General features: G+C 35.7%; 1 protein-coding gene across 3 annotated transcripts; it reads left to right on the top strand.

The window, feature by feature from the left end:
- The first annotated feature begins 253 nt into the window (after positions 1-253).
- On the top strand, positions 254-3,727 carry LOC131074594 (transcription factor TCP3). 3 transcript variants are annotated; one of them, XM_058011231.2, is made up of 4 exons: positions 254-663; positions 838-892; positions 1,169-3,132; positions 3,245-3,727. In XM_058011231.2, exon 3 carries the CDS (start codon positions 1,711-1,713, stop codon positions 3,109-3,111), a length of 1,401 nt encoding a protein of 466 aa, XP_057867214.1. In that variant the 5' UTR covers positions 254-663; positions 838-892; positions 1,169-1,710; the 3' UTR covers positions 3,112-3,132; positions 3,245-3,727. The 3 variants fall into 3 exon arrangements, with proteins under 3 accessions (XP_057867214.1, XP_057867212.1, XP_057867213.1); XM_058011229.2 differs by having other exon boundaries at positions 255-663; positions 3,272-3,727; XM_058011230.2 differs by having other exon boundaries at positions 255-756; positions 3,272-3,727.
- The last annotated feature ends 6,380 nt before the right edge of the window (positions 3,728-10,107 follow it).

Below are 10,107 nucleotides of genomic sequence, written 5' to 3'. Positions count from 1 at the left end.
GCCAAGAACTGGGATACAAGAGCAGACTGGAAAGCAACATTTCACAGAGATGATGATAACAAGTAACCAGAGTTAAGTGATTGATTAGCTTGAGGGTGGCCTGTACCGTTCCGTTGGGCAGCGCCAGTTTCATGTCATGTCCCTTTTGGTTCCATACGCCTGGCATGCTGTCTCTTTCACACCTTCCTTCCTTCCTTACTTTTACTTTTTCATGCCCGAATTTTGTAACTTGTTTCTCTCGCTACTGCACTCTAACCCAAAAAAGTTGAAAAGGAAATCTTTACTTAGCCAATCTCCAGAATCATCAGCCTTCTTATTTGGGTCATCACTTCCTCATTACTCTTTACTTGTAGGCCTTTACTTTATTAGGTTATAAGCACAGAATGTCTGTTAACCAAACATAAAATCAGCAACTAACATCACATTCCTGCCCTTCTCTCACCGGCCATTTATAACTGTCGCCAGTAATGGGAATAATGAATGAAGAAGGAGACTGAACAAAAAACAGCGCAGGGAACAAAAGCCCATTTACTGTTTTCAAGTAAAGATCTTTTCTTGTGTCCGACCGGGCATTCATTCACGAGAAGCCGGTCAAACGCGAGGGTTTCAATAAGATCCTTCGGACTATAGACAGACCTCTTCGTTGTTTTAGAATTCACGCAGGTTTGCTTTAAAATCTGATGCTCTCCATTTCATAGAGTCTGTAATGCTTTTCTTCTTTTTGCGATGAAGATTCATCAAGGGCGGAGAAATTAGGTATAGATAGTATGTTTTACGTGATGGTTTCTTCGTTCTGATTTATGGAAGTCTAATCTTTTATTTTGTTCTCTCTTGCAGGATTGGGCTCAAGCCCTTTCGTGGGCAATCCTCAAGCGCGGATTGTTCATTACAGGTAAGTGGGATTTCTTATTTTCATGTCTAGAATAAACTATGGTTCGATGAAATTTCTGTGTATGTTTGTATGAGGTTATGCTTGTGAAATGCGTGAGCCGTGTTGCTAGAATCTATGGCACGTTTCAGTTGTTTTATCTAGTATCCCACGAAATCCTGTGACAAAATCTAAGAGCTCTCTTCAATTCATGTGCCTAAGATGACGGGTTGAATTGAGCATGGGGTTGGAGTGCTGCACAAAATACTGGTGACCTAACCCTTTTTCGTCTTGGTACAGAAACTATATAAGCAAAGGCTTTTGTGAGGAGTCGGAGATCTAGATGAGACTGGAGGCGAGAAAGAGAAGTGGGTTGCTCTGTGTATTGAGTTTCATGGGGATATCTGTGTCTGGGGTTGATTGTTTTGACATCTGATTAGAGTATCTGTGATGGAATTGGGCGAAGCGGATGGCACGGTCCTTTTGGAGGACACAAGTGCCTCCGATCCGAACTGTTCCTAAAATTTCGTTGAAGCGAGGTAGCCATTCTCAGAGGGGAACACGGGGTAAACGAAGCAGCAGTAGCAGAAGAAAACGATCTGGAGGCTCTGGATCCGGCAAGATATCTGAATCCCAAGAAGAGGGCGCTGGAGGAAAGGCGCGGGTTTGGGCAGATATTTAGCATAGATTCATCACCATATTCGTCGGAGAAGAACGGAGAGGAGAAAAAGCTACAGCAACGAAAAAGGCAATTTGTAGGTGGAGGGAATGAAGATCCAGGGCGCTATACATGGCCTGGAACAGCAACAGCAGTAGCAATATCGCACGATCAAGCACAGTTAATGCCGTATGATGATTTCGGGACTTTGGTAGTACAGAGGAGCGAATCTTCGTCTTTATCCAGTCACAGGAGGACGGGTGCCTTAGATTCTGTGAAAAATGCTTCGGAATTGGCACGGAGAATGGCTGAGAAGGATTCTCACAAACCGACCCGTGGAAGGCAGGCGGGAGCCAATAATCCCAGGGTACCGCCGCCAATGGGCGAAATAGTGGAAGTAGAGGGCGGTCACATAGTTCGGTCCACAGGCCGTAAAGATCGACACAGCAAAGTCTACACAGCCAAAGGCCCAAGAGATCGACGCGTCAGGCTCTCTGCATCCACTGCCATTCAATTCTATGATCTCCAAGACCGATTGGGCTATGACCGTCCCAGCAAAGCAGTAGCCTGGCTGATTGAGAAAGCAAAATCCTCCATTGATGAGCTCGCAAAGCTTCCCCAAACCCGTATTCCGACCTCCCAGCCCAAACCCACCCAAAGCAAAGACAAAGAGCCAGCAGATGGAAGCCCAAATGAAGCCCAATCAAGTGCAACAGCGACCTTCAAAGCCGAGCATTCCCGAGCAGTAGCCAGAGAACGGGCCAGGGAACGAGCCAAAGAGCGCACTCAGGAACGAGATTCCAAATCTCTTCCCCAGCCTGTATACGCTGATCTGAACCTGTTTTCAAACTCCATGATACAGGCTGTGCAGTTACAGAACGCTGCCTCTAAAGGCTTCACGACCGGGCAGAACACCCAAATCTTCCACCCTCCTCTTCAAATGGATAATATCTCTCCAGATTCAATCTCAAGAAGCCTTAATCTAGAGCCCTCTTCTCTGCCTCACCAGTCATTTTACCAGTCCTTGCTTGCACAAACTACCCAGGCGGTACAGAATTTTAATCCCCCAGAAACTTCTCACTTCGATTCCTCCGCAGTAGTCTTCAGCGAGGCAGATAATTCAAACATGGCCAGAAACAACCAGAGCCTGTTTTCTTGCTCGGCTGCCCCGGCATTCCAGGTCCCATTCATTGCAATGTCCGAGCAGCATAACCATGAGTTTGGCGCGCAGCAGCCCAACAGAATATTAAGACCTCCATGGAACAACAGCAGCATGAGCTTAAGCAATGCAGCAGCAGATCATTTTGGTGCCTATTCGGGGCTTAATATTCGAGGGCATTGCCAGCCGCAAAACTCATACACAGTTAGGGGAACCCTTCAGTCCAGTTCAAGTCCCGTTCGCGTTCGGCCATTGCCGTCAGCTCGCGACCTTGCCGCCGCTTCCGCCGCCGACCAACTCCTGCTCAACATGGCGACCACTTCCGGCGGCAATTTCTCGGGCTTTCGGATTCCGGCGCGAATTCAGGGCATCGACGAGCACGACGATGTAAAGCCGTCGGCTGCCTCGTCAAATTCTCAGCTCTAGTTACCAGCTCTTCTCCCGCAGGTATGTCAAAATCGATTTCATGGCTCAAAATGGAATTTTTTTTGATATTTTGGCTTTGAGCAGTGAAATTTAAAATTTATTTGAGGTTTTTAGTTTCATTTCTTCTGATCAGCTTTACTGCAATCTGGTCGATTCTTAGGAACATCAAGAATATGCCGTCTAATCTGCTCCCCGAGCATTGGAGGCTTCAGCAGATCTTCTCTGCACTGGTGTGGAGAGACTTGGCGCTACGAGACTGAGAATTAATAATTTAGACCTTCGATTTTATCAGCAGACGTGTGTTTAAATTGCATTTCTTGAACTTAAGCTTTGGAAGATTGGACAGTTTTTTTCTGCAACTTGTGATCATGATAATGATACATATAAATTTTACGATTTCCTTTTATTGTTGTTGGCTTGGTGAGATTTCCAGCCCTGCCTGCCTATTTCTTTATGGGATTTTGAAATCTGGCTGCGCAGATGAGTTCGTAATTTGAAGCGTGCAAAGGTTGTAAATTTGCTTGTTATTGTGGCTGAATTTGTTTGTGCCACTGTTTCTGAATTTGTTTTCTGTGTTGATATTCTATTCTTTCCCGTTTCATGCCCGTCCGATCAATGGATTTGCTCACTCTTCTCTGTTACAGTTAGAATCTGTGCATTTCTCAGAATTATTTTGCTACTTATAGTTTTATTCGGTGCGCCATTATAGGAAAAAGAGGTCAGAGCACTGAACTATTGTATGTCCCACGAACATGGACCCCATTGTTGAGCAGAGCTTAGCGACGTTGATTAATAATAATTTTCTGTGATGAAATTAGAATTGAATTACAAAATTTAAAAAAAAAAAATCATCCACCTTAAGGTTCTTTAAGGATTATCAATTTTTTAGTATTTAAGATTTTAAAGTTATTTAAGCTAATATAAAATTTCTAATATTTGAATTCAGAGTTTAAAGCTATCAATTTGGGTTGTGGGCATCAATCGTCTAGTTCAATGAATTACATTTTCATTGAGTTGTCCAAAATCATGTAAATAATAGTTAGATCAAAACAAGCGTACCAAGTTTAGTATTATCGTGAGATAAGTCATATAATTATTTTTTATTTATTTATTTATGTGGCTTGTTAAGAATATAGTTACATGTATATGTATCACATGTATCAGTTCCTTATTAAAATTTTATTAGTTTATTATATCTCAAGTTTCTACATAATGTAATCCAGAAACAATTGCAATAGTGACTATGGATTGACCTGATATCATTAATATATCAAATTGTTAATTCTTTTGATATACTTAACTTAGAGCCTAAATATGTGGCACCTTAATAATAATTGGTCTCCACTCATTTGTTGGACCCTTTCCTCCACTTATTAAATGATTATAATTTTATGTATCGATTACTAGTTAGTAATGACCATTCTATTCTTTGGTTCTAACTTATCATCAGAGAGTGCAATCCGAAATGTTGGTGTTAAAAAATGTTGATAATTGAAATATGGAAATATGGAAATATCTCCATATTGATATCATAGACTTTATGATTTTCATGCTTTTGAGAGTTTAAAGGTGCTATAACATGGATCCCATAATGTAGTAGGCTAAACATATGTAGAAAGTCTAGGAAGTATCTTGAAATGATATATAGAAACTGAATTAATGAAGATTGTATTTCCTTAAGTTGTAAATACTTTTTATGTGTCTATCTATGAGTGTTTTATAAGAAAATTGTTTTAAAGATAAGTATGCTAGTTTACTTAAAAATCAATTTATTTACTTGAGATTTTTTTTTAATTTTACTTTGAAGCTAAATTATTTGCTTAAGAACTATTTTATAATTCTAATTTAAAAAAAAAAATTATTTGAAATTTTTCTTTTAATACTCTTTGGTATCATTATATAACATTTGTTAATATGTTCTTAATGTGCTTTTAATGGCTTGTTAAATCTGCCTATGAGTTGTTTGTCTACAAGCTTAGCACCCTAGTTTTGTTGCTTATTAATATCAAAAACATCTATCAATGTACTTACTTTTAATTTAATAAAGAGTTAAATAAAATAAAAATGTATATTTTAATTATAAGTATAAATAAATGTGTTTTAAAGTTCAAATGTCTAATCATATTCATTTTGATTTTGAAAATAATCTAGTATATTTTACTTATGTATCTATTATGATATATTATTTCATATTTATTCATTTAATTAAAATAAAAATATGTATTATTTAAATACAATTACAAGAGAGAGAGAGAGAGAGAGAGAGAGAGAGAGAGAGAGAGAGAGAGAGAGAGAGAGAGAGAGAGAGAGAGAGAGAGAGAGAGAGAGAGAGAGAGAGAGAGAGACGCGTTCAAGGGCATCTAAGTTTACCCAAAATATTAGTGGGCAATACTCACAATTGAGATATCTTCCATCTTCAAACCTCCACTATCTATAAAGTTTGTAGAAGGGGTAGGTTATAAAACATGAAATTAGAATGGATTGCATCATTCAAATCAAAGTATATTATAAAATTCTTGAGAAAAATTAGTAAGATTATATACATAACCCAAAAGAACCAATTATATAATTCAACATTAATTAATCATAATCTTCAATAGCCATGAACCCATAAAATAATTTCTTTGGCTTCTAATGTCCACTAGTTTTGGAGATACACAATAGATCATCTTATATCAAATAATCAAACCAAGATAGAGTAGTATACATAATAGATTATCAAAACGATTTATCACACAGAATAATAGATACATATTTCAAAAGTCATATTAGAAAGCTAGATATTAATCCAATATGTAAGATAATGAGAATCTAACACATGAGCTAGAATATATGTGAATGAAGATAAGTTATAAAAGATACATACAGACATAGCCCTTTAATGCATGAATTGATGAGATCATGTTGAGAGGTCATATTATGTTTAACTCATAATCACTTTCAATTAGGAGATGAGCTAACTTGATCTACCTAATAGCTCATGAGTTGAACTACCAATCAATGGACTAGTTAACTTAAAATCTAACTAAGATAAATTTAGTCTTGAATAAATATAGGTGACAACTAACTACCATAAATAAAGGAAATTGATAAGACATTGATGGCACTTGTGTTCCTTAAGTCAAGGTGGACTATTATAACTACGTAGGTGAGAATAAATAAATTTACCTAATATCCCAAGTAAACTAATTAATAGATACGATATTACACCATCATAATGTATAGAACATATATTAAATTCATATAAAAAGACCCTTCTCACAATATGGATCAATTAGAGTCAATACTCATCCAACAATATCAATTAGTATTTTATACAAATTAATCTCAACTAGTACAAAGTACATCATCAAGTAATCATCATTGTTCAACAACATTTATGTAAGGTAACTTGTATAATTCAATTATGGTTTTTAGATATTGTAAGTAATATTTAGAAATATAATTAGATAGGGAAGTGTAGGCACCTAAAAATACATGTCTCATCGATCATGTACTAATTATTCGTCCTACTAGTTAAATAATTATTTAATTATTTAATTAATCTAATTATTCTTATTCTTTTGAACTAATCTAATCATCATCATCTTTCCACATTTTTAATTATTCAATTTCCACTTCTTAATCAATTCATCATTTAACTCTATTTTCAAATATTATTTAATTAATTATGATTTATACCCTTAATTAAATAATCTTTATTATTTGATTAATCCTATTTCTAATGATTAAATAATTTCATTAAACTATTTAATAAATTAATTTATTCCTCCAATTCCCCAAATTTGAATTTCAACTAATTCCATCTAATTTCATTTTCCCACAAATTCACATTTCACCAAATCTGAATTTCAATAAATTTTAATTAAACTCATGTACATTTCAGCATTTGAAAATCAAAATTCAAATGAAAATGAAAATGAAAATGAATTTCGATTCAATGTCCTTCTGCACATGTTGAAAATCTTAACTGGTTCATCAAATCAGTTAACTAATAAATTAACTCTCCAATCTCCCCTTTTCACTCCAAATCACCTTTTCTAACTAATCAATCAATTTAGTCTTCTCCTCAATCAATCTAGTCAACTAGCTAATCTATTCATTCCACTAATCAATCAAATGAGTTAACAAATCAATCTATCCTGTTAACAAATCAATCAATCCACTTAACTGATCAGTCAAAATCAGTGAACTATCAATCAACATTTCAGTTCAATTTCTCACCCCATCTCACCTGAAAATCTATAAATACAAGATTAATTTCTCAATTTCAATAATCACAATCTTCAAATTTATTGTGTCTAATCTACGCAAGAATCCCAATGCAACATCTCAGAGCCAATCAACCACACAATTATGGAGAAGAGCAATGGAAGCTACAATGCAATTGAGGGGATTTTCAATTATGATTATTGTTTAATTTTTTCATTCATGCATTCTATTTCATTGACTTATGTTTGAATTTTCTTTAATAGTTGAGGATTTTGTGATTGTCGGTATTCCCTATTTAGCATTATGATTTTAAGCATGAAACAAATGGTGAACCCGACATGAATTCAACAACACTCTAATTAGGAATTTTGTGTATGCCTATAGATATAGGTATTGGATCTTGCAACTACATCTCTCTTCTAAATTCATATTCTAAGAGGTTTGTTGATCTTAATTGGTGTTTTATTTAAAAATCTCAAGACTAACTTTGTGCAAATCAAGTTCTAGGCAAGATTGCAGGCTATTCAAAGATTTTATCATATCTTCTAAAATATTGCGAATTTCTCTATGGTTTTTTTACTGTAGGTTAATGATCATCTCATGACTCTACAGTAAAAAAAATCAGCCTTAGATCATCATTTTTGAGTGAGATATCATAGTTTCAATATTTTTCATAAATATTTGATTTTTAGATAAAATAAACGAAGTTCTCTGAGTTTTTTTTATATCGGTTTGAAAATCTCAAGACACACCTATAGTAAAAAATACAGATCTGTAGAATTTGTTTGACCGAGATATGATCATTTTATTTTTATTAATAAATTCTGTTCTCGGCGCAAACCAGAGAATTTTTCTAAATTTTTTATATTTTTGGAAAGCTATTTAAATTTCATAGGGTGTATCTTCTTTACACTTTTGATTTTTATATCAAATAATTAATGTAAAAGTACATCTTTAAAAATTCATGTTTTTCCATAAATCTGCTCTCTAGGGTGCAAATTAATGTCTTTTTCTAAAATTCTTACATTTTTGGAAAGCTCTCAGAAATTATTCAGGAATATCCTCTTCGTAATTTTATTTTGGGGTTAAAAAAAATGTAATTTTGATTTCTACTACTAATATCTTGTTGCAACATATGGCGAGGAAGAACAAAGAAGGCACGATCAGTCAGAGATTTTTCATCAAACTACTAATGTGTGTTTACATGATTTCTAGATTTAGCCAATCTTTGGATTTAGATTTAAAAATGAACATGTATGGTTGAACATTTCAATTTGGTTCTTAAAAAGAACATGAAACACACTCTTGAATGACTGGGCTTAAAATTGAACAAGACAAACTCATCTTTGGATTTGGATTTAAAATGGACATGAACATGTGGATCTCATATTTCGATTTTGGGTTTAAAATGGACATGTTCCTGTTTTATGCTTAGTATAGCTCACATACTACAATCTTAAGGGAAAAGAACTCTAGAGCGCTTGCTCTTTGTCTTGGGTGGACCTACCATTGCATGAAGTACCTTTCCACCCACCTTCGAGGTCTTGGGAGATTGGGAAAAGTGATAACAACACCTATCTTTTTATTTTCAGTAGTGAGGGGTAGCTTTGACTAGGGATTTCATCACCCCACCAAGGTACTTTGAATTGGGATGCATTGGGGATATCATCTCTCCCAGCGTACTCTCAAGTGGGTTTTTTGAGCCGCTATATAAATATACTGGTCAGGCGACTGAAGTGTTGAGTGAATTCAATGTATGTGGGGGCCTTCCTTGCACCAATAAGCTTAACTAAAGCCTTGAATGGCTTGCTTTTAAAATCTATTGTTGGATCGAGATCCCTCAAAATTACACTAAGAACCAAAGTAGTAGCCCAAATCCCACATTCAATAGTTCTGGAAGTACAGATCGTACCCTATAGATACCCTTCATGTACCTTTCTTGATGAGACATAATTCCATCGGTTATAAGATCTCTAGATCTTCAGGGTAAGAGAGACTGGCATGCCCGAGAAGTGTGTGACGTGGAGTGGAGCCAATGCTGCCAGACTCTCTAGTTGTTTGTCTTGTTTCAGTTATTCATAAGGGCCTCATTGAATGGTTTCCAATTTCCAATTTCCAACCTAGGATTTGTATACTATTAATTTATATGTATCGCATATGTTCTGGACCAGTATAGAGTTAGTTTTGATCTAGGCTAATTCAAGCCCTTCCTTGCGTAACTCTGATTTACAAAGTCTGTTAGAACAGAATTCAATTGGCCATACTTATCTACAAACTATGTTCTCAAAACCAATACCAAAGAGTCCCATTCAAAACCCTTTCTCATCATGCTAAAGTGTTGAATCCTTCCAAGAGTCCTCCATACATATCCAAACTCCTACCTCGTGTCAAGTAGAAAATCCAAAGTCAGAAGAAATGAGTCCTAGCATAAATCAAGATCAAGATACCACGACTCTCCAATCTAATCCAATTTTTGATAAAGGTCCCATCTATCAAGAATCTTATGAAGATCCCCTCATCTTTTTGTATTCCATTCATAATGACCCCCTTCCATCTCAAGATAAAAGTGTCTTTCCGAGTCCCAATCAACATTCACTTCCTAAGAAAGATCCTAATATCTCTTCTATCCACTCCAATGATCCAATTCAAAATCAAGAACGAAGCACAAACTTTGATGATCCTATTCCAAGTCAAGATCAAAGTATCATTTCTTCTAAATCCAAGCTTACATAGTCCCTATCCTCCAAATCCATCTTGGATCCTTTTATTCCCAAATCAAAGTCT

Source organism: Cryptomeria japonica, chromosome 7 (assembly GCF_030272615.1).
Source record: "Cryptomeria japonica chromosome 7, Sugi_1.0, whole genome shotgun sequence".
Taxonomy (NCBI): Eukaryota; Viridiplantae; Streptophyta; class Pinopsida; order Cupressales; family Cupressaceae; genus Cryptomeria; species Cryptomeria japonica.
This window is presented reverse-complemented; position numbering and strand designations above follow the sequence as displayed.

Coding starts and splice junctions, on each gene's coding strand:
- LOC131074594 (XM_058011231.2), top strand. CDS start 1,711: ATGCCGTATGATGATTTCGGGACTTTGGTAGTACAGAGGAGCGAATCT.